At 39.0% G+C, this 20,895-nt stretch overlaps 1 protein-coding gene across 1 annotated transcript in view; it reads left to right on the top strand.

Moving 5' to 3' along the window:
* Positions 1 to 1,167: 1,167 nt before the first annotated feature.
* The window catches only part of pebp4 (phosphatidylethanolamine binding protein 4), a 37,770-nt gene continuing 18,042 nt past the window's right edge, over positions 1,168 to 20,895 (top strand). Inside the window, exons 1-2 of the mRNA XM_014023857.1 lie at positions 1,168 to 1,346; positions 1,686 to 1,781. Coding sequence (XP_013879311.1) covers positions 1,707 to 1,781 — 75 coding nt within the window. The 5' untranslated portion in view covers positions 1,168 to 1,346; positions 1,686 to 1,706. The remainder of the gene's footprint in view (positions 1,347 to 1,685; positions 1,782 to 20,895) is intronic.

Here is a 20,895-nt window from a genome sequence, read left to right as displayed (position 1 = left end):
GGCCTCGGTTGTTCTCGTCACAGATGGATATTAAATGTGAAATGTTCTTAATGTTGTGCTAAATTTAGCTTTGGAGATTATAAACCTGTCCCGCGCCGAGCATCTTCATCCATGGTAACTTTCGTGAAATATTCAAAGAAGTGCAATTTCCTTTAATAGTACTTGTGACTGGAGGTCATTTTTAAATTAAAAGCTTAAATTGCCTTTCAGGCTGGGTGCGTTTGTGTGTGTGTTTGTGTGTGTGTGTGTGTGTTGTTGTTGTTTGAAACCATATTATTTCTGAATGCATCAGGGTCTTACTTAGATATTAGTATAACTACATTATCACACTTTTTCTTTGCCTGGTAGCAAACATGTACAAATGAGGATTACAACTCCGGAGAAGGCAACAGGTCATGGTTGGTAAGCTGCCCAGGGGGGGTCACTGATATAGAGTCACTTTTGACAGGCTGTGGAGGAGGCTCTATTGTTACTGGTGTGTCTGGATGTTACCTGCAGGCACTATCACCGAGACTACAGTATTATCCTATTATTAGGCTTAGTTGTTTACGCATATTACTGCTTGTCAGGTAGGCAGAGAATCCTTCTGAAAATGAGCATCTGCAGAAAAAATACATGACTACTTCTTTATCTCATTCAAGTACATCGGCTTAGGATAATTTTCCAAGGCCTGTAAGAATGTCTTCACAGGACAGAACAAACAGAAATTTAAGGTTTATGTTTACACTGAAGCATTTGATCCTTTGAAAAACGTTTTACCGCACCGTCAACAGTGTTTTTTGGCAGCCGGTGCTAGAACATAAGAGACGCTGCATCTGTTTTTTTTTTTCCTATGTTTTAAGGCTGATATCATTATGGTCTTGCTTCAACTGAAAGTGCATATACTGTAGAAGGACATTGTGTCTATGTTTGTAGAGGAAGTGAACAAAATAAAAAAGCCCATCATATGGTCTGGCAGATTTTGGGCACCAGACCAGGGATGACAAATGTGCTCTTGCAATAATTCAATCTGCTCTCATAATTCTCTAACTTTTAGGGACAGACAGAGTGAAGATTTTTTTTTCCGGCAATTAAGCCGCCAAATCTTCGTCCAATAACTGTGATCAAGTGTTAGTTAAGATGCTTTTTCTCTCCATTGACAGATTGAGGGGTATAAAGATACTTGGTAAGTGGCAGAAAGTTACTGTGAATATGTTAATGAGATGATTTGGTCTCACATCCAAAACGTTGTCATTTTGTTTATGTCACATTAAGGATATTAAGTTTAAGGAACACCAGAAGGGACAGGGACTTGTTTGAGGAAAGAATGAGTTTGTGATAATCCCAGCTTCAGTGTGCATTATCCTGTGAGTTTAATTCTTCCTCTTCTTTTCATATTTAAGTTTTGACAGCTGAAGTTAGATTACGTTACGCTCTTGTTAAGATAACAGGAAAAAAAAACTCACTCACTTTTGGAGCTAATCATTTTAGGTTGACAACTCCTTCATTTCCAATTGTTATAAATACTCTAAAATAGAATCAGAACATTAAAAAGCTTCAGTCTAAAATAGTAAAGTAATTAAAATGAGATGTACAAACAGTAAAGCGGTCAGATTGTGCTAAATCTTTGGGCCAATCAAAACGTGTCTGGTAATTTTTTGAGTTTCTATTAAATGTGATGATAAATAAACTTGTTTTTGTTGCAGGGAAAGAAATATATCCTGGTGATGGTTGATCCGGATGCTCCCAGTCGTACAACAAGCTCAGGTTACTGGAGGCACTGGTTGGTTGTGGACATAAAGGTACAGTAAACATCCCAAATTCTGCCCTCAACTTGAGATAAACCTCATGTTTTGATGATGGCGATACGGGCTGTGCTTTTTATTGGATTAGAAAGTCTTACAGTATGGTAGAAATTTACGAAGTAGTGTTTGGTTGCTGTTTTTTTTAATGCATTTTCATAATCTCGAGGTCTCACTTGGCATGTCCCGTGTTTACATCTGCACTAAGGCCGATCGTAAAGCTGAAAAATTATGAATGGTTTTTAAGCCGAACTTGGTTACAAAAAAACGATGCCAAGTTTTGAAAATGTTAATTTCTCATATCATGTATCTTGTGCAATAAATGCCTGTGACAAAAGTGTGGGAGTAAGTCTTTCTAAATGGCTGTGAAAGTTTGCAAGGCCCTGTCAGCAGCAATTTCCCTCTGCTGCAGAGAGCCTGGGACGTGTCAATGCAAGCGTGTGAGACTGAGATTGAGGAGAGCAGCATGCGAGGCGCACACTTTTCCTCCCATAGTGCTCCAGTCCCTCAGCTCCCCCTTCAGTGGAGAGATCTTGGCAGAGTGTCCTCCCTTCATCTGTTCCCCCAGGCAGAGCAGCTCCCCCAATGATCCACACTTCTCCATATTTTACACCCCCGAAATGGGCACAGCTCCGATCCCCTTATTTCTCTTCATATTTCACTCCTTTTTTATCCATTCGCTTGTGTGTTTTCACATTCTTGCATTCTGAACGCCAAATGCATGTTGAGTTGTTGATTGCCTCAAATATTTTGAGGTTTGCAGACATTTTATAATCCCTCGAGGACTGGGAGATCAACCCAGTAGATTAGAACTAGTGGTTCGGAAAGCACAAGCTCACAAAGCTACTTCAGAGATGTTGTACCGCTTCCCTTTGATTTTTTTTTTTTAGTCGTGGTTTACCCTCTGAAAACTGTATTGATTCAAAGATCCAAAAGTGCTAGATGGATAGATTTTAGTTTTATAACTCACAGAAGGTGTAAATTCAACATTTTGTGAATTATCTCACATTTGTACAACCATAGTTCTATATTCTATCAAGTATCTTTTAATTTTTACATCGAATCACGGACAAACACTACTGAAATAAAAAAACGTTATTTTCACCTTCATGAAAATGCACAAGACATAACCTTCACGTCTTCTTTTGAAGTCTGTAAAGACAATCTGTCTGCATGACCAGTTGTGAATAAACAAATATTTTCCGAGCGTTCAGACAGACCACATTCTCTCTAGCAATTCAATTTCCTGTCACTTGTGTGGGTGTTGACCTGCGTTGCCCATGTGGGATTGGCCAATGTGACGGGATGTTTTTCTGATTGTAGATGGTGGTTGGTCAGAAGGGTAATGAGCCTTTTGAGTGATGCCAACTGTAGTGGGAGGTGTTTAATTGACCAGGGTGGATAGGTGACTCCGCACAACCTTAGTTTTTGTTTGAAGTGTCAATCTGAATGTATTGGGTTTTGTTTCATAGCGTGGTTTTAAACAGCAGTGTGGGTCAGTTTGTGAATGAATGCATGCATGTATTTCAGTATAAAAGAGCTATAATTAAAAAAGATTAGTTTCTTCCTTTAGAAGATAAGGTATGTTTAGCATTATTTTCTTTGCGTTTATGAGTTGTGGGGTCATACTCGCAAAAGTCAAACAGATCCATGTTTAGATGTTTATTAGTCAAACAGCGTGAGCAGCAGAAGCCATTTTCTTTTCATATATATTCATCAGTGCAGGGTCGTACAGCCTTGCCCTGGTTTGCAGAGGTTTCCATAATTGCTGCGTATTCTTTATCCATATCCAGAGTTATGAAGATAAAGATTTCCATAATTTAGCCGAGAGCGAGGTGAGGTCAGGCTGGACCGAGCAGCGAGCCTCGGCAGATAGAAGCTGATTCTGCTGTTAGGGTCTCATTAGTGAAGCAGTATTAAAACAATGCTGAAGTGCCCCTTTGTGTTGATGTATCACTCACTTCTGCGCCGGGTTCAGCCGAACACATGGCTCTTCATTTAACGAAACATGTGCCGAGGATCCCCTCGCTTTATGTCAGACGTGCCAGAACCCCGCGGAGAGAGGTGTTTGCGAGCCGTGTAGTTGTTGCCAGGTACTGTTCTGTCTCGCGCACTCACAGCGTTCCACCACAACGGTGTAAGGTCCTGAGAGAGGCTGAGTGGAAAAATCTCTCAACACTGTCTTCTAGGAACAGGAGGGTTTAGTCGGCTCCCTGGAACCAACAGGACAAACTTCAGGGAGGCCGATTTTCAAATTAGTGCTTTTGACACAAAACATGTCATTTTATATTTTAGGCTTTACCTTATGTAGGAAGTTACAGTCATACCCCTGAACAAAAAACATTTCCTCTCCATTTTCAATCTGACTGGACAGTTTAGCAAGTGGGTATGATGTAATGCCTTAATTATATTTGGACTCACAAATATACAAAAAAAAAACACTGTAAAGACTAAGGTATAGAACACCATAATACAGAATGATGCTTGTGCTTTTATTTAACTTTAGTTTAAGTTCAATGTCACAAGTATCTTTTTATTTGTTGAGAATTTATGTGTAGAGAAAAAAAATGTTTTTGTATGAAGTAAGAAAGTCATCACTGCAGCATGTTAATCTGAAGATTCCCACATTAATAAACCTTTTTAGACCTATTTTAACATTACAAATGTGAAATTTGAGCCAGTAAATTGATACTAATACCTTAGTCACCAAAGATTTAAAACAACAGATGACTACTCGAATAACAATCCATTGTTGATAGTTGGTAGCTTACGAATTGTCGAAGTGACCAACAACTAGAATAAATCATTTATTATTTGCTTTGTTATGGAATACTTATATCTATCGCCTTGACACTGTTCCCTGTTCGTACCTTGTCATATCTTATGACTGTTTCTTTAATCAGTGACTCCGGACGTCAGAGGACAYGGAMGYAAGATGGCCTACTTCCACGTATCGATATGGTCACCATGGGATTCAGAGCTTGTCATTGGCTGTTAGGGACATGAGGCAGGCTGTGATTGGTTGTTTTTTATCACATGATGATARCTGACGGTATAACTTTTCTCTTCCGCCCTTACCCGGGCGGCCACATCTGACAGACTTCTCTGATTGTTTTCTGTTTAATGTTGCCCACACTAATAAATAATTTTACGACCATACTCGCAAGACTGTTTGTCTATTTGACATTCTTCCAACGTGTTTTCTGTCCGTTTTGCCGCGACATGCTTCAACATAAAAGGTATTCATTGTAACCCCAAGACCATTAAGTGACCATGATGAGGGAGTTTTAACACGTGTTTATAACTTTAACAAGTTGGCCTCTATAGAAAATCAGTTTAAAACTCATTAAATTAGAATATGATTTACAAAACCTTATTTTAATTTTTTTTGGTGGGGGTGGGTATTCTGTATAATTTGCTCAAACTGCTGCGCTGTACATGTGTGTTTATTCACACACAACTGCACATAACCTTTCTGCTGCCGCCATGCAGCTACTGCCTGCGCTATCTTTAGACACGACGGGGCTTTTGAGAAACATAACCACAAAAGTAAATTGTGTGATTCATAACAAGCTGATGTGTTGAAAGTTCAGATCAGTCAGCTGTTGAAACAAAATGACATGTGATTATTTATTTTAAAGCTTGTAGGCTATATACTGCAGTTGGAGTAAAATGTTGATGTGCAATTGATGTTGAGTTGATTCTTTTTTTTTGTTAAAAAAGAAAATGTCCTTGTTGCTCATTTATAAAGTGGCACATGATCTGCATTAGGGTTTAAGCCACGAGTGAGATTTGAATGACAAGCAGCAATGAAAGTGTGAAAGCAGAACCTGTACCTTATTGTCCCAAGATCCCTTAATGCATCTTTACATGCAGAGTCTCCACACCAGGTACAGTAACAATGAACATTTTATTCTTTTTTACTTAACGCAGCTCAAGTTTTAGCAGCCAGGAACAATTTATTCCAGCAATTATATGTACGCTGTGTGGCTGGATGTCTTGTCTTCTCTCACCAGCTGTCCACTTGCTTTTAGAATAACATTATTAGATGCTGCGTTTGCATTTTCAGTGCAACTGCCCATTATCATTGACCCTCTCTGCTGCAAAAAAACAGTCATTTAGAATCTTCCGCCACACGCACCATGTTTTTACATCAATTATGGACAATTACCAAAATAACCGTACAACAGATTGTTGTCTCGCTCTCTTAAGTTGAATTCCAGATTGCGAGTCTCTCCCCCCTCCTTTCTGTTCTACTGGAGTCTAAATCAATACAGATGTTCCGGTATGGTCTGGCACCAGTAATGACTGTAACAAGCAAATCATTTGTATGTGAATAGAGTCACTTTGTATAAAATACAACATTAGGTGTTAACTTTTTCTTGTTAATACACTTGTTAAATGTCTTTTCCTACTCAGAGGAAAAATAAGCTGTTCATTGCTTTTAAATCCCATTTAAACAGATTTATTGCCGTAGGTTTTTTATGGGCGTGATAATATAAGAAATCTCCCTCCTGAGGGTTTGTCACAGTGAAGGTAATATATTAAAAGACAATTTTTGGATCTTTCGGGTTGTGAAATTTTTGCAATCATTTTTTTAATCTGTCAGAATGAAAAGGGTTTTGATTTTGTTTCCTTTTTATTTACAAACAGAGATTTGTTTTATACGAGACAAGAGGCTCGATGACTTATTGTCTGAGGTCTTCCTTTATCTTGTTCACCTCAGCGTGATCTGTGGACAGGAAGAAATCATACGTTTGTCAGTTTCCTCTCCTTGACTTATCGAAGGCCAGTTGGCCAGCTCATCATTGCAGCGCATGAGGGACATACTTTGACATCCTCTATTGTTACAGTTCCCAAAAGGGGAGAGAGCTTGTGTTTTTCCTGCTGCTCAGGCAAATACAATCAGTGGAGTATTGTGACTGTTTCAGACCAGCTGGCTTTGTGTTTGTGAATTCTGAGGCCTGCAGAGATCAGCTGCTCCACACCTCAACTCCTCCTGTAACTGCAAACTATTAGACTGCACCTCTTATAGCTTTTCATTAGGTGCTAAAATTCTTAAATGACCATATTTGACTGTCATTGGTATTGTCCTCTGCCAAAGGTAAAGGAGCAATGATGCTTATGTGTGTGTTCATTTGTCTGCTGTGTTAGCAAAATATCTCATGAACCACTGAATGAATTTTAATGAAATTCTCAGAAAGTAATTATTGTTTGGACATGTGCAATTGATATTTTTTAGTTAACCCTGTTCAAGATAGCTGCCACAACCATTTGGTCTTTGCAAGCAAAAAATGGCTGTAACAGTCACTTTTGTAGACATTGAGCTAAAATTTGAAGTGGAAATAGCTGAGAGTCATTCCTAACTTATAATTTTGAAAGCAAACTGTGCAAGATCTGTTTTTAAAACTTTGCTGTTAACTATTATAACTCTATCAGGGTAACGCTTTCTTTTACGCTTATTACCATGTAATCATGTGGTAATTACGGTACAATTTTACTATGTAATTAATTGTCTGCAGTAATGTAGCACTTGCCTGGTAATTTATTACAATTCACCATGTAACACTTAAATAAGTAGTAGGTAATTTGGACAGATTTAAAGATATATTTTATTGGAATTAACACCTAACCCCAAAATTTAGTTGCATTCGTTTGGTTATAAATATAGTGGTGAGTTACTGTTGAATAGTAATTTGATTGTAGTTACCCAATAAAGATAGTTTTACTAACAATAGTTTTTTCTTTTGTACCCTAATTACCATTTAATTACCTTTTTAAATAATTATATGGTAATAAGGGTACCGTAAAAGAAAGCGTTACCTCTATCAGAAAGCCAAATATCTCAAGAAGCTGTGGACAATTTCAATGAAACATAGAGATTTAAGATGGCTGCCACAGCTAACTGATATTTGGAAACACAAAAATAGCTTTATCTTACAATATTTTCAGATATGTAGCCTCAATGTAGCCACTGTCCATTTTTAAGACCATCTGAAAACTTATTTTACTCATTCGCCTTTTACCCATCTGAGACTTGATTTTACTTAATTTTAGTGATTTTATCTGTTTTTATCTTATTTATGTTTATTTCACTGTTTCAGCTGCGGCTGGTGTTAAAGTGCTTTATAAATAAAGTTGATCATGATGATGATGATGATGAAATGTGGTGTAGCTGAGACTCATTCACAACACACAATTCAAGTGCTATTGTGCCATATCTTTAGTTGTTTGTCATGTTAGCAAAATATTTTATGATCCGTTGGATGCATATCTAAAACTAATTTCTTTCTAGAAAGTCAACTCAGTTACTTTGCCCAAAGGTAAAAGTGACTGCAGTTTTTGTTTTTTTGTTTTTTGGTGTTCAAAAGTATAACTATCACAGTCCTTCAAGTACGGCACTTTTCTTTGTTTTCTTACAGACACATTTTCGCGTGCTAGAAAAACTGTCTTGAGTATATAACTTTATCTTAAGTTACACTCGGTGTCAAGTTGAAAAGAAATAAAAACAAAAGCATCCTCAGCTGCAGATCGCTGCTCACCTTCCAGCACCAAATGATAGGATTAAGTGTTGAAACTCTGCAAAAACCTTCGAGTTTGTTTTAGCAAAATACCTACTAAAAATTGCAAATAAACATACATAATTGCATTGTTCTTTATCCTGTAATTATCCCAACTGTGGCATGTTGTGATTTCAGCGTTTATTTTTGACAGACAGCTGCCCCCATATGGAAGCCAAAAACAATCTCCCAAAGGCCAAGTGAACCATAGCTCGCATCATTGTGAGAACAAAGGAGCAATGGTATTATTCATAATTAAACTCTTATTGTGTACTCCGCTGAATATTTCCATTCTGTTCTGCTCACTCTCATTTCCCCCTCTAAATACTTTGCACCTAGTGCTGGGAACATCTGTCTGGCGTCAGAGTGGAGCCTGGCTGTGCAGATTGGAGCAGGTAGAGGAGCACATTGTAGCCCAGCTAATGATGAGAGTGTCTGCCCTCTCTCTTGGAGGAGACGCAAGCTGCTGCTTCACGCTCGCTCATTCCACTCATACGCCCAGGGAAACAGATTTCCAAACATATGCAGTGTGTTTTTTTAATCCAGTTGAGCACTTCAATCCCCAGCAAACACGAATAACCTTACGGGACATCCATATCTTATGACAAGGGGGTGGGCGCTAAGCAAGTGAACAATTTTCCTTTTTAATGTGATTTTTTTTCCTTCTTTTTTTTTCACTCCAAAGTTGCTAAACGTGCTCACAACCCAGGTTAACGGTTTGGTTGTTTATGGTTTCGCAAACTTTTTTACGCAGAACTGCCTTCTGGCTTCAAGTCACGTGATGCAACTTCATCAAATCTAAATTCTGCTCGGTGCACCTGTTGTCATCCTTTGTTTAAACTTAACTTACAGGATAAACACTTACTTTTTTATGCCAACATGTCTTACAAAGTATGAACAGATTGTTGTCAGCAGCATACATATCAGAAGTAAAAGGAAAAAATAAATAAATAACATTTTTTTACATGATTAAGAGCAGTGCCGCAACCTAAAGAAGTGTTTTATACACACGTATATATCATTTAGGATGATGAAAGCTAAAATAGAAGTATACTGTATTATTACAATAAATTTTAATCCAAGTCCTTCTCTTTTTAAATAACAATCAGAAAAACTCCCTTGGTAGAAGATAACAATAGTCCTTTACACTAAAGCGCAGCTGGAGGTGCTTAACATTTAGAGCATGTGCTCATCTGTTCAACTACAGCCAGATAAATGTCGGAGGTTGTGCTACACAGAGTTCAACTTTTGGAAATCTTTTTAAACCTCATCCCACTCCCCTCGCAGCTGCTCAGCCATATTCAGATGCTAGAGTTTGTTAGGTTGTCCTTTTTAATTTTTTTTTATCTGTCAGTACTGCACACATACGTTCAGAACTATCTTCTGCCTGCATCTATAGATTTCTCTGTGATTGTGAGAAAGTGTTTCGCAAAGACCAGCGCAGCAGAAACCAGTGCTTTTCACGACGGCGGCTTTGTACCTGGGCATGCTGACACTCGTTATCGCCGGTGCTTTTTCTGCACAAACACCTTGCAACATTATCGAGCCATCGCGGCTTATTAACAAACAGGTTCTTCTTCAGTGTGGGCTGCTGCTCTCACTGTTCTCCGCCACCTAAAGGGAGAATTACATAAGAATCCTCCGCTCAGTTGTCAGCTCCATCCCCCGTTCATATACAACAAACACACACAAGCAAACACACGTACGCACACATTATACAGCAGCTGATAACCCACCGAGCCTTTTTTGACGTCTCTATAAAAGCTGACCTCCCAGCTTTGGTTGCTGTGGTGAGACGATTGAAGCGGCTTCACGGCACAAAGAACATGAGCTCCTGTGGTTTCCTATCAGTAACCAGGAATGCAGTTCAGGCAACAATTTTACTAAAAAGAAATAAGTTTTCACATGAAGGCTAATGGTGTATTCTAGGAACCCATTTGATTTTGTCCCTTTTTTATTCCTCACAGACATTTTATGTATTTTATTTAAGAAAGCAGGTTTTATGTGTGCCATTGTGTTGCACTTATTTCTAGTCCGAACACTGTCCTGCATTTAAAGGATCATGAATATGTTCCAAGAAAACAAGCACAACCTGGAAAGCCCTCTCTGATCCAGTCTGTCACACTAGAGCCTAGTAAAGGGGGGGAAACGAGCATTTTGGACCTTATCCATGTAAACGCAGTTTAAAAATCCGTAGCTCTGCTCACATAAAGGCACTCTTTTTAATACGTGCCCCCTTTCTTCACACCCACGGCCATTGTGTATAAAATCCTGTTTTTCCTGAAAAGATTTCTAGTCGCAGCCGCAGACAATGTTCCCCCACACAAGCTGTCGTCTTTGTCATACCCCCCCTCTCCTCCACTTCAGTCAGGAAAGCAGGATCTCTGGCAGTCGGCCCCGTGCACGAATTTGTGCGTTTGAGGGTACAGGTGGAGGGGGTGTGTGAGGGGGGTGTTGACGGCGTCTGCCTACCTGTTCCCTTGTAAAGTGGTCACCTTTGACAGATGTTGGGGGGGAGGAGTGTGGGCATGCCAGCTAGAATGGGGTAGAGAGGGGCGGGTAAATGAACAAATGTCATAACTGGTGGGGGGTTGTTGGGGCCGCAGCTTTGGAAAACGCTTCCTCTTAGGGGTGTCTCCTGATATGGCACGGTGAAGGGGGGATTGAGGCATGCTGATAAAAACAACTCCCTAACAATTATGCTCACCTAAAATAGCCCTTACTTAAGTATATAGCATGCTTGCCAGTTAATTGTACACAAAAACAAAGACTTGACAAAAGACCTCCTGAAGCCAGCATATTTTCGTGTATTTTTGTCACGATAATTAAGTGTGACAACTATGAATGCAAAAGTTGGCACATATCATGGTGGCCTGTCTAACTCAAAGTACTGATTATGATTGCATTTTCAAAGTAATGCTAAACAGTAAAAGTAACAAGAAAATACAGCTGAAACATGCTTTATGGGGCTGGTAACTTGAACTGGAACAGCAGCTCAGATCTTGTATAATGAAATAAAAACCACTCTTATACCAGGAACAGTGTTACATTCATCCATTATTGCAAATTTAAGTATGTAAGTGTAGCAAGGCTAATTGGATAGAAATCATGCAATCATTTATTGATATTAAACAATGTGTCTGTTTCCATGAATGCTTCAAGGGGTGACAATAAATAACATTGAACAATAGATGAGTGTTTTTGCAGATTACAGCTCATATCTGTTCTCAACCAAGCATCTGACTGCAAGTGTTGTAATGACAGCATTTCTAACATTCACGCAAACTGAAACACAAACCATTCAGCAAACGCCAATATTTTGTTTACATGAATAATTAAAAGTATGACTGGAACATTTCCGCTAAAGTATTCTCTGAATTTGTTCAACTTGTGCGTATTGATATGGTGTCGAACTAACAACCAAGAAAAAAAAAGAAACAGACCTCTGATCTGTACTATTGACCATTATCATAGCCAAGAGGTTTGTTACAATGTGGTATTTTTATGCTACACTTTGTAAGAAACCTGTTTACATTCCAGGGTGCTGTATAGTTCACTTCTCTTCGCGGCTCAGTCAGATTCCAAAGCACTGTATAGATTTCTTTCAGCTGATGAAATTAAAAAGACAGCAGTGTGTGTATGTGTGTGTATGTATGTGTGTGTATGTGTGTGTGTGGTGTGCCTTCCAGCTACGCGATTTGCCTGCGAGTTCACGATACGGGTTGAGAGGGGAGTTCCTTTGGGGGGGATTAAATAGCTCCCTCTCTTCCTTCCCTCCTCCCCTGCCTTCCATACTTGCAGAGCACAAACAGCTTGCAGGGCTGTGCAGTGTACTTGTACAACATGTTTGCCACAGCACTGCTCACAGGTAACAATAAGCCAAGGTCAGAGGTTAAGAGGGATTGTGGAGCATGGATTCATGTGTGTTCCTGTGGCGAGCAGTTGTGCGCACAGGCATGGGAAACGCAGCCTATAGTGTAGCTGGGAGAAAGTGAGGGTGAGATTGTTCGGTAGGAAAAGGGGTTATCAAAGACCAGCGAAAGCAGCTGTGCTTACACAAAGATACGTTGGAGTGGTCTCTACTGCACAAAACTGAAGGATGAAATCAATGTTTTTAGGAAGCTGTGCTGATTGTAGGTGTTACATCTGCTGAAAAACTAACATTGTCTTCTTCTGGAAAAAACATCAGATGTTTGTTCCATATGCTTATGAGGACATTTGCCTTTTATAAAGGGAAACAAATAAAGTCTGTTTTTAACAGTTTTATACACAAGTAAAAAAATAATCAAATGAGTAACTTTGAAGCTTTATGTTAAAAAAGATTTTCTTCATTAGTGTCATTAGACATACTACAGAGCTACAAAGCCAACATTTGTTGCTATACTTTACCACTTGTACCAATAATAGTTTGTTCTTTTTTGCAAGTAAAGCAAAGCAGTGAGCATTAAATGTCTCAATGTCTCTCATTTTTGCATAGTCTTTGTTTGGGTGAACAGAGTTATTCTAACCATCCTTACTAGTGCAATTATTTTAAATAACAAAACCTATCATCTCGGAAAAAATTTACTGTAATGAAAACTAAATTATACAGTTGCCCTGTTGACACAGCTGACTTAATGAAAAGTGTAGATGCAATTCTCTTGTTTATTATCTCAAATATGTAGGATGATCAGCACCAATCCCATAAAATAATCACCCACTGCCTCAATTAGCAAACCAAAGAATTGTTCCTGTAGTGCAGTGGTTCCCAAACTTTTTGTCTTCTGACCCACAAAATATTCATGGCAAAAACTTGTGACCCTAAATATTACTGGTCTGAGTATATAAACTTTGTTAATAACCCTAAAAACACAGGCTTTTTGACTATCTAAACAGCTTGTACACAAATATAAATACTAATTTATACGTTTTTGTGTTTCTGTAATAATTATAGGGAAAATATTACATCAGCAATTATTTTATTACCCTTTAAATTGATTTCTGGAGATTATCAAGGTGCTTCATGACCCATAATTGGGTCCCAAGCCCAACTTTGGGAACCAAAGTGCAGTGGTTCCCAAACTTTTCAGCTTTTGACCCACAAAGACCTGTGCCCCCAGCTATTTTTGGATGATAAACATTTGTATCAGGTCAACCAATCATGGGCATAGTAACAATATTTATTATTCTACATTTATCCATTTTAAATACACTAACCTCACTCTTTTGTAACAACTAAGGCAAAAATATAACTTATTCAGAAAATCTTTTCTGGACCCCACCTTGATGTTTCGGGACCCAAAGTTGGGTCCCGACCCCAACTTTGGGAAACACTGCTGTAGTGTATATTGTTGAGTTCTTCTTTAATGATATACTGAGTTGTCAAAGTTTATAGCAACTAAAAAAAAAAGGGCAAAATACATATAGAAATGCTACTACTGAACTGATTTTCCTACTTTGAAAGTCTGTAAAATCAGATCATTGCCTCTGTCAGATTTGTTGAATGAAAATGTGATTAACCAATTAATCTCTTAATTTTGCACACAACGTGTTCAACATTCATTTTAAATCCTTATCGGCTGTATTACAGCCATGCTTTGAGTCCTTGTAACTCAAACTCATTCAGGAAATTGCTGACAAAGTTTTCTGTTTTCGCTCCAGCTGTGTATTTGTTATACCCTTAGTGCCCTGTTAAAATTAAATTCAGAGATGCACAAAATGGATCGTGGAAATATGTAGATTTCAAAACAGCTTTTAAAATATCCTACAAATGTATTCAGAATGAAGGCATTTGTTTCATAACATACATCAAGCAACTGTGCATTTCTGTACAGTATATGTTCCCTAAAAGTAGGAATTAATAATGAAGATGCTTTTTGGCCTAAAATTGCTATTCAAACAATTATGTACTTAGTTTCTTCCAACAAATGCATTCCGCATGATTGTTTTGCCTCTAAGCAAAGCACCTAAAAGACTAAAACCTTTCATTCCAGCAAAGGCCGCTATTTGTCACCATCAATAAAAGCATAAAAGCATTTATTTCCCACGTTTGTCAAATTAACAGCATACTCCATCTCCCATAGGACTTGTAAGGTTCATTAACCTTTCTGTGAAGTGGGACAGGTTTCCAGCAGTTACCATAACCTCTGTCTCGCTGCTGCCTCAATTATAATAGAAGAATTAAACATCCAGTGATTCAAAACAGAAATGCTGCCTCTTAAATCCCTTTGTACCAGCTCTCAGTTGTTAATGACTAAAGACACTGAATGAACTATAGTTATCAGCAGATGGAACTGGACAGAAGCAAATCAAATGGCTGCACTAAACAGCAGCTTTAGTTGACTGGATGTGTGCAGTTTTCCTTTGATGGTCAAATTTCACTTTTTTCACAGTTTAAAGCACATAAGAGATTTGCTTTTTTTGTATAAATAATATACAGGTGGATAATGATGTGTTGAATCGTGTTTATTGGGAATAACAAGTTACCACCGTGTTGAAACTTGTAGTTTTTTATCATTTATTGTAAATTACAGGATCGTGCACCAAAGTCTTTTGTACCCACTTTCACCCAGGGCCACTGTTCATCCAAAGTCAAGCGATCAGGCTCACCTTGAAATAATTAAAAGGTCAATTACACGGCTGTTGATCTCCTTTAATTTCTTAATAATTGGATTAATTGAGAAGACAAAGAGTTCGTTCTCTTGTCCACCTACTCCTCCTCTTCCTCCTCACTGCTTTGTCTCCTTCTACGCCACAAGATATTGATACTCATTTAATTTGTGTCAATGTTGCCACCTCACATTACTTTAATTCTGTGCCATTGTCAGTTTAATTAGACCAAACTTGCTGTGCTACCCCCTCAGATTTCCCTTACACCTTGTAAAGCCAAAATACAGGATGTGCTTGTGTGGATTTGTTGGCATGCAGCTTTGTGATCATGGAGCTATTTATTAATCTTCAAGGACTTTTTTTGTCTTGCCTGCAGAAACCACTGTATCCAAGGAAGAGTGAGGCCTTGTGGCTGTGTGTGCGTGTGTCTTCTGATGCTAGTTATATGCGAGCTCATGCAGGGATTTTCCACTGCCACCCCCGTCAGTGGGAAGCCCTACATGGGGACATGTCAGCGCCTTGTTTGCTTGTTTTGCTGATGAAGCTGGGGGTGGGGCGAGTGGGCAGCGTTGTTCAGGTTCCAGGATTCCCTTCAAATGAGTCAGCCAGCCCCCACTCAAACTGACTGTTACCTTGGGAACTCAGGCTTGGGCTTCCCTCTATGGTACTAAAGTACAGACTCATCAGCACCCATACTCGTGTACATACTCTTATAAACTGCAATGGCAGAAGTTGGATAAAGTAGCATAGTAGATTGCTCTTAGTTTGATCCATTTTCTCTTGTTCTGGTCAGTCTGGTCTCTGAAAACGAAGTAACCAGTTTGTTAAGGTGAATACAAATCAGACTGAATACATGGGTGAGATAATGAGTCTGGGTAGTGAGTTTCTAAAGTCACTGATTTGCGTAATAGACCTTTCCTTACTAATGAGTAGACTAAATGAGTGTAGGTTTAGCATATCACGGCGTGTCAGGTGATGTCAGGCTGGAGTTGGCTGGAGAGTTAATAACTGGACTGTTTATGTTTCCAACTCAGGTTCATTATCAAAGCCAAATGAGTTTCTCTTCTTAGCCATTAGTCCAGCAGGTCATTGTTAAGTGGGTTAATTTGTTGATCCAATGAAGCAGATCAAGGGTGACTCCCCCACTGATTTTCCAGATGATCACTGCTAGGGTTATCTTCCAACCATTCACACTGAAAAGAAAACTTACCTTAACAGGCATTATCAATTTGAGATCTAATGATGTCTTTAAATTTTTTTAAAAAGGATTGTTGATGAATTTAATATTTAAATGTTCCAGAATATCAATGATCTGTTGCTCTATTCATCCATCCTTCCATCAATTGATCCATTAATTTTCTTTACTCACTTTTCTGTGGGAGAAATGGGGTACACCCTGGACAGAATGCAAGTCTATCACAGAGCCAGAGACCACTGAGACAACCATTCAAGCTTTCACTCACGCCTGATGACAGTTTAGAGTTGCCAAGCTGCACCTGTAAATTATAGTTTTTTTAAATACCTAATAAAGAAGTGTTGAAAAAAGACAACGAGAGTTCTTCCATGCACTTTTCATTTGACTTTCAAGAAGCGCTTGACAAATAAGTGTCCACAAAAGCCAGAGTTTCATCACAGTTTCTGCAGCCACTTCCCAGCGACCAATGATGGATCTACAAAGTCTGCATTGGATCAGTAAGTCTTACATCCCTTTCACACAACGTTTTCAAACCAGGACCAAGACTTTTCCTTGCTGTTCACATCTTTTTAACAGCCAAGGCAGCATGGAAATATTAGGCCAAATCAACTGTTGTGCCTCTAAAGTGCCCAATATTGTCGATGGGCAGCCGAACAAACAACATGCAGTTATGTGGTGGCATACCTTTCATTGCCCTTGAGCCGCATTTCTACCCACTGGAACCTCCGTTCTGGGAACAAAAGTGTCTCCACTCAGATATCCACCGTTACTTTAGCCATGAATCTGTTGCAGTTACAGCGCCACACTTTTCACCAGACAAATTCCTCTGTGCACATCTTTGCCACTGCCATTCAGATGTTTTTGGCCATTTGACTCTATAAGTGTCTGCTTCCGAGTATAACAGTTGGCTTCTGGAAGTGAAGCAGTTGAAGCAACATGCAGCGTTTGCATAAGCAAACACGCTCACATATTTCTGACCAATCACACAATAATTTTGTATGCAGAGATGGGTGAACAGTTCAGCCCCGGCTTTGTGACCAGAAGGGGTGGAAAATGCAAAGCTGAGAACAAAATGATGCATTTTTTGTCATGCAACTGCAACAACAGGAGCCGGGTTCGCCAGTTATGATGGAGCATGTGGAGGCTGTGAGCCACCAAGGAAGGTAGTCACTGGGCTGAAATAATTGATATGCATATAGATAAAGCTGCATTGTGACTTGAGGGTACAATATAGTGATAACAAACAACCATGTTAGACCAGCTGTTTGCAGGGTTTAGAATGTGACATATCAGTTAGACACTGCATAGTGCTCCACATCAGGGCTACTGAGTTATACACCTCCTATAGTTCTGTGGTGTTTGCCTCATTTTACAGGAAATTACACACTCATTAATAAGGTATTTGTAGATTTAACATATTGCTGAATAACCCCTCAACATGATGTGGCAGAGTGGAAAATTTAATCCAAATCTTCCAGCTGAAAGACAACCATTATACATCTTGCATTTTTTATTTTTCTTGCTGACTTTGTAGATCTTGTAGAAAACACAAAATAATCATTTGAAACACTTAAGTGGTGTTTAGGTAGCTTTTGATATAAATTCTTAAACATTCTCTGTCAGAAATTCAGTTTTGTGCAAATTCCACTACAGCACTATGCTCACGTTAACCCTAAAATAACTGACTAGCTCTCCTGAGATCTTTGAGAGCCACTCAGCAATAAAAACCTGAAGTTGGAGTGCCCACAAACCTGTCTACCAAAGTGAACTATTTTAATGACATTGTTTTAGCGCACAAGAAGCGCTTACCTTTTTATCTCTCAACAAAAACTTTCTTTCTGAAAGTCTGCCAGTATGTTTTATTATGTGTTTATATTACCACAAAGTTTAGATTACCACTTCCATGTTATGAAAATAGTATAGAATTAAACATTTGGTATGCAAACTTGTACCAGAATACATTCAGCAAAGATAATTCATGAGGTGAAGCTCAATCTCAGGTAATCTACAGTGCATACTACATGAAATACACAGCCAAAACAAACTTTTGTCTATCAACTTAGCAATGCATTGTTATCTGTGCAGATAATATAACCATTCACAAAGGTATTTTCAGCTGTGCGGACAGAAACATGGTGTATGCCCTCAGATTTAAGTTCTGTCACTTTTTTAAAAAATCATCTCCCATCAAAGAAGCAAACATTCCTGGAGCAGAAACTACATCATAGTTAACATAAAATACTGTTTAGTGAGGAAAGCTAAAAGGACACAATTTAATTTGGCATAACCTCATTTTTAAATCATCTTGCAGCAGGGTCATACTGCCTGATGACTTATGTTACCTGATGACTTATGTTACACACTGACCTGCTACGAATACATTTAAGATGGATTTATACCCAAGATCAGACTTAAGACATCTTATCTTTTTGATGTGGTTGTGAGACTTTTTTTCCCCGCATGGACATTTTATACTCTAAAAAGAAACTGCAGCGAGAACATTATGCACAGAACAGGGTAAATATCAAATTATCTGGAAACAGTAATACCCTGCTTCACTGATAAGCAGTTATATCCAAAATGGAGAATACAGGAACCATTGTTTGGATCAAGGATGAGGTTGCGTTGCTCCTGCGTATTGCAAAGGGTGAATAGGACAAAGAGAACTTTACTATCAGCTGTTGTTTACTGTTGTTCTGCTGCTCTCACAAGTGCAGAAAAACCCCTGAATGCTGCCGCCAGAAGAGCACACCGCAATTTCATTACCAAAAACCTCCACTCTGTGTGCATGTTTGATTTCACACGTTGCAGTTTCTTTGGAGTACAACAGGGAGGGACCAAGAAGTTCCACACTGAGACATGGATTCAAAAAGTTCTGGTGTCAGATACTCCCAATTGCTGTTGTCGTGTAAATGAACAACTGAACTGCAACATAAATGTTACAGCTTCACAATCAGCTTTGTTTAAATGGCCCAATAATGGTGTATAACTCCACCTTTACACACACATACACAAACTCACAAACAAAGGCTGATAGACTAACAATATTTCAAATAACAAGTTATTGTGTTGTGGCTGGTTACCAAAGTTGCCAGACTCGCTGCCACAGCTTTGTTGCATAGGGTGACAAACTTCACATTCTCTACACCTACAAGAAATGCCAAAAATCAAAAATATCTGAACTGGTAAAAACTATTTCGTAGCATCACAACAATTCAAAACCGATACAGATGTTTAAACATCAAAATGAGAGGCTGCTGTAATGAAAGCAAAACTGGAAAGTAGTAGTTGAAAGCTCTCAGTCACAACTCAGTGTTCTTAATTTATTAAAAGTTACTTCTTCATTATGTCTGGCATGCTAAGCCAATAGAGCTATAAAAAACAACAAATTGTGATTTCCTCTTTATCAATCCACACGGTTTCTCTCTGTCACTGTCCGTGTTTAACCTGCGAGCCCCGAGGTTCCTTGCGACCTGCTCACACACACTTTTAATTCACAATAACCCTGCAAATGAATGGGCTTTTTACTGCGAGGAAGATGAGGAGTTTTCATAAGCACTTGGCTTGAGTGGAATATGCGAGGGGGGCGGCGAGGTGTGGGGGGGTGGCTGTGGCGGTACAAGTCCAGCCTCAGAAATAGAGCTGTGAACACCATCTGTCATGCTCTCTCTCCCCGTCTGTTAGCCTGACTGCAAGTAAAAGGGAGAATGATGCTCTCAGAGCTGCGTTAGGAGAACGTGGGTGCTGATTGTCGTAGGTGTAGGTTTACAGGGTAGGCAGGGGAGGGGGGGGGAGTGGTGGATATTCAAGGAGGTGCATGAGTAACTCTTGCTGACAAAGGGAAGCACTCACCCACACAAAAGAAGGAGAAGGGTTCTTGGGCAAGTGGGTATTCCTGCGGAAATCGCACCCCTGCACCCACCCACCACCTCTTTGTGGACTCCTACCTACTGGCTCGTGTCAGAGGATTCCTCGTGGAATTCATGCTTAGAAATTATACAAACAACGCTCATCCTTCACTCCGAAAGTGAGAGACGTTGCTCTTTCACGTAGACTACTAAGCTTGTGCGGTGAACAACTTTACTTTGCTGACACTTTTCGATTTGTTGTTTGCTGATTGTGTTTTTGGGTTTCATCTCTCGCTGTATGTTAAAGTTTTCTGATGGTATTCTATATCTGACACTTATATGTTTGTTCAAATGCTCCCCTAAAGCTTGAAGCCAGGTTCTTTACTGTGTCCGTCTATTACATGACATACAGATAAAGTTTTGCCACACAGCTTTTTCTGGGTTATTTATTGCTCATATTGTGTAGGTTGTTTGGGATCTTTCTGCCTTTGTTTGAGTCAGAGATCAAAATAGTCGGTGAAAGCTGAAAGCAAGTTATGCCACGATGAACAACAGAGAAAGGATGAAAGATGTGTAATACCACAGCAGGATACACAAGCTAGATGTGGTGGTATCTGAGGAGGTTGCACCTACACTGAGCGGAACCAAGACTCTTAAAAATAAGCCTCGGACCATGCTTTTCATCTATATTTGTATCACTCACTTGAATCCATGAATCTTTAGTAGTTGGTGCCCATTATTTATTTTCTTTTCAGGCAGCGCACAGTTTCAGGTTAACTGCAAAACAGTTTATAAAAGATTTCTTTTCAAACATTGTTTCCAAACGCACACGTTTCCTGTCATAATTTGTTGAAAGATGATGTCTCTATTCACTGGGTTTACGAACAGTTTAACATATGAACTGAATTGTATATATATATACA

The sequence above is a fragment of the Austrofundulus limnaeus genome, unplaced genomic scaffold, assembly GCF_001266775.1.
Source record: "Austrofundulus limnaeus strain Quisiro unplaced genomic scaffold, Austrofundulus_limnaeus-1.0 Scaffold393, whole genome shotgun sequence".
NCBI classification, from domain to species: domain Eukaryota; kingdom Metazoa; phylum Chordata; class Actinopteri; order Cyprinodontiformes; family Rivulidae; genus Austrofundulus; species Austrofundulus limnaeus.
Note: the sequence above shows the minus strand (reverse complement) of the source record. Positions and strands in the feature narration are given on the sequence as shown.